The sequence below is a fragment of the Populus trichocarpa genome, chromosome 13 (assembly GCF_000002775.5).
Source record: "Populus trichocarpa isolate Nisqually-1 chromosome 13, P.trichocarpa_v4.1, whole genome shotgun sequence".
NCBI classification, from domain to species: domain Eukaryota; kingdom Viridiplantae; phylum Streptophyta; class Magnoliopsida; order Malpighiales; family Salicaceae; genus Populus; species Populus trichocarpa.
Window position 1 is genome coordinate 3137712 of NC_037297.2, and position 2087 is coordinate 3139798.

Sequence of the window (2087 nt, forward strand, 5' to 3'; positions counted from 1 at the left end):
ATTTGGAAATTTATATATAATGTATGAAGAATAGTTTTAAAATACCTCTAATAATTATAAATTAAACCAAAACAGAAAGCAATTTGAAACGAAATCAATCACCTTCCCATGTCCTCTCAGTCTAAAAATCTCCAAATAAAAAAGAGAAAGAGGGTGTTCTTCCTTTTTCGAACAAAAAAAAAAGTAGATCATTCTTCTAGCACATATATACTGATTGGCTGGGCTAATGATCATTGTTCTTATTTTGTGTGAACAAAAAGGATAATGGAAGCAGCAAATCGCTAGAAAGGACATAACAATCGATTAATGGCTGGTGCCATTGCCAGATGGACGTGGCTAATTAAGGTGCCAAGGAGGCAAGCCTTCAAAACACCAAAAACACTGAAATCATCGAGATGATGTCACCATGAATTCTTCTTTGACCTAGCCGCCATGCCCCATTGGCTCTTTGACTCACGTGCATCAACGCATTCATGGGCCACTTTAACGACCAGATTTATTGAAAATGCCCTCTAGTAACCATGTTCATGTAATATGTCTTTTTCACCATAGAGCATACCACGTTCCTTAAAAAATAAAGACAACTTGAGGATCTTCCCTCTCTTGTGCCTATATAAACTGCCTTGTTTTCAAACATTATGTCCCATGACCAAAGACTAGCTTGCTAGCTACCACAGAAATACCAGCCATTCAAACACCAAAACAATTCCCACTTTAATCCCTCGATGGATTCTTCATTTTTTCACTACCAAAACTCACAATTCTCCCCGGAATCTTCTTCCTCCTTCAATTCCCTTGATTCTTCCTCATGTAACGCACAGAACTTCTACAGCCAACCCCTCCCTTTTAACGAAAATGATTCCCAAGAAATGCTTCTCTTAGGACTCCTCAATGAGGCCCCCATCAACTCTTTTGATACCACATCATCCACCAATTCCAACTACGATGAGGTAAGTTCAAGAGCTGATTATCAAGGGGAACAGCCCCGAGAAATCTCTTATAGAGGGGTTAGAAGGCGGCCCTGGGGCAAGTACGCCGCCGAGATAAGGGATTCGACAAGAAACGGTGTGAGAGTTTGGCTAGGAACATTTGATACTGCCGAGGCGGCGGCCTTAGCTTATGATCAAGCTGCATTTGCAATGAGAGGTTCAATGGCAGTACTAAATTTTCCTGCCCAAAAAGTCTACGAGTCACTCAAAGAAACGGGCTATGGCTTCCAAGAAGGACAATCACCAATTTTAGCAATGAAAAAAAGACATTCAATGAACAGGAAAGCCGAGAGTAGGAAGAGGAAAGAGAAAGAAATAAGAACGGAAGTGGAAAATGTCGTCGTGCTAGAGGATTTAGGGGCTGAATATTTGGAGGAACTGCTAGCCATTTCAGAGAGTGCTAGTCCTTGGTGAATTAGCTAGTGTCTACCATCTCTCGTTTTACTCACCTCCTCTTCTTTTCGTCTTAGGAAGTGTTGGTTTGGAGGTGGAGTAAGGATTCTATCCTCCAATTCTACTCGATGATCATCACTATCACTTAACCAACGGTTCATTGGCCAATTGTGTCTATTTTTTGTATTTTTAATCATTTCACTTTAGATGATGAAGATAATTACCACTTTTTTTGTTGGATAATGTCTTTTTGTGTGCACTTGATATTTTTAAAGATAATATTGAGAAGAAAGATTGAAGTCTTAATTATCATTATCATCCGCAACAAAAGTAATTATTATGTGGGACTCTAGCTAGCTATGGGATTTAGTCACGAAGACAAGGGGACCAGATTTCTTTCTCCCATATTTGTTTATTTTAGTGGATTAATTAAAATATATTAAAAGGATTTGGGATTTCAATGAACAGTGAAATGCCAAGATATTTTATACTTTGGCTCTAAGAAAAAGATCTTTTACATTTTAGTCCTTAAATTTTGAAAGGATTGTTTTTTAAATTTTATCCTTTAATATTGAATTTACCGGTTATTAAAGTTCATAATTTATTTCAATTTATTTTCTATAGAGTTATCTCATTATATGACCAAGATCGCGAGTTTTGTAAGTTAGCTATGTTGACTTGGATTATTTCTTTATCATTTTTTAA

The 2087-nt window shown here is 37.2% G+C and overlaps 1 protein-coding gene across 1 annotated transcript; it reads left to right on the forward strand.

The window, feature by feature from the left end:
• Positions 1–639: 639 nt before the first annotated feature.
• LOC7487696 (ethylene-response factor C3) lies at positions 640–1688 on the forward strand. The gene has a single exon (XM_002319063.4). The coding sequence runs from the start codon at positions 726–728 to the stop codon at positions 1401–1403; it is 678 nt and encodes a 225-aa protein (XP_002319099.2). The 5' UTR covers positions 640–725; the 3' UTR covers positions 1404–1688.
• The last annotated feature ends 399 nt before the right edge of the window (positions 1689–2087 follow it).

Excerpts from the sequence above, each read along its gene's own strand:
- LOC7487696 (XM_002319063.4), top strand. The coding sequence starts at position 726 with ATGGATTCTTCATTTTTTCACTACCAAAACTCACAATTCTCCCCGGAA.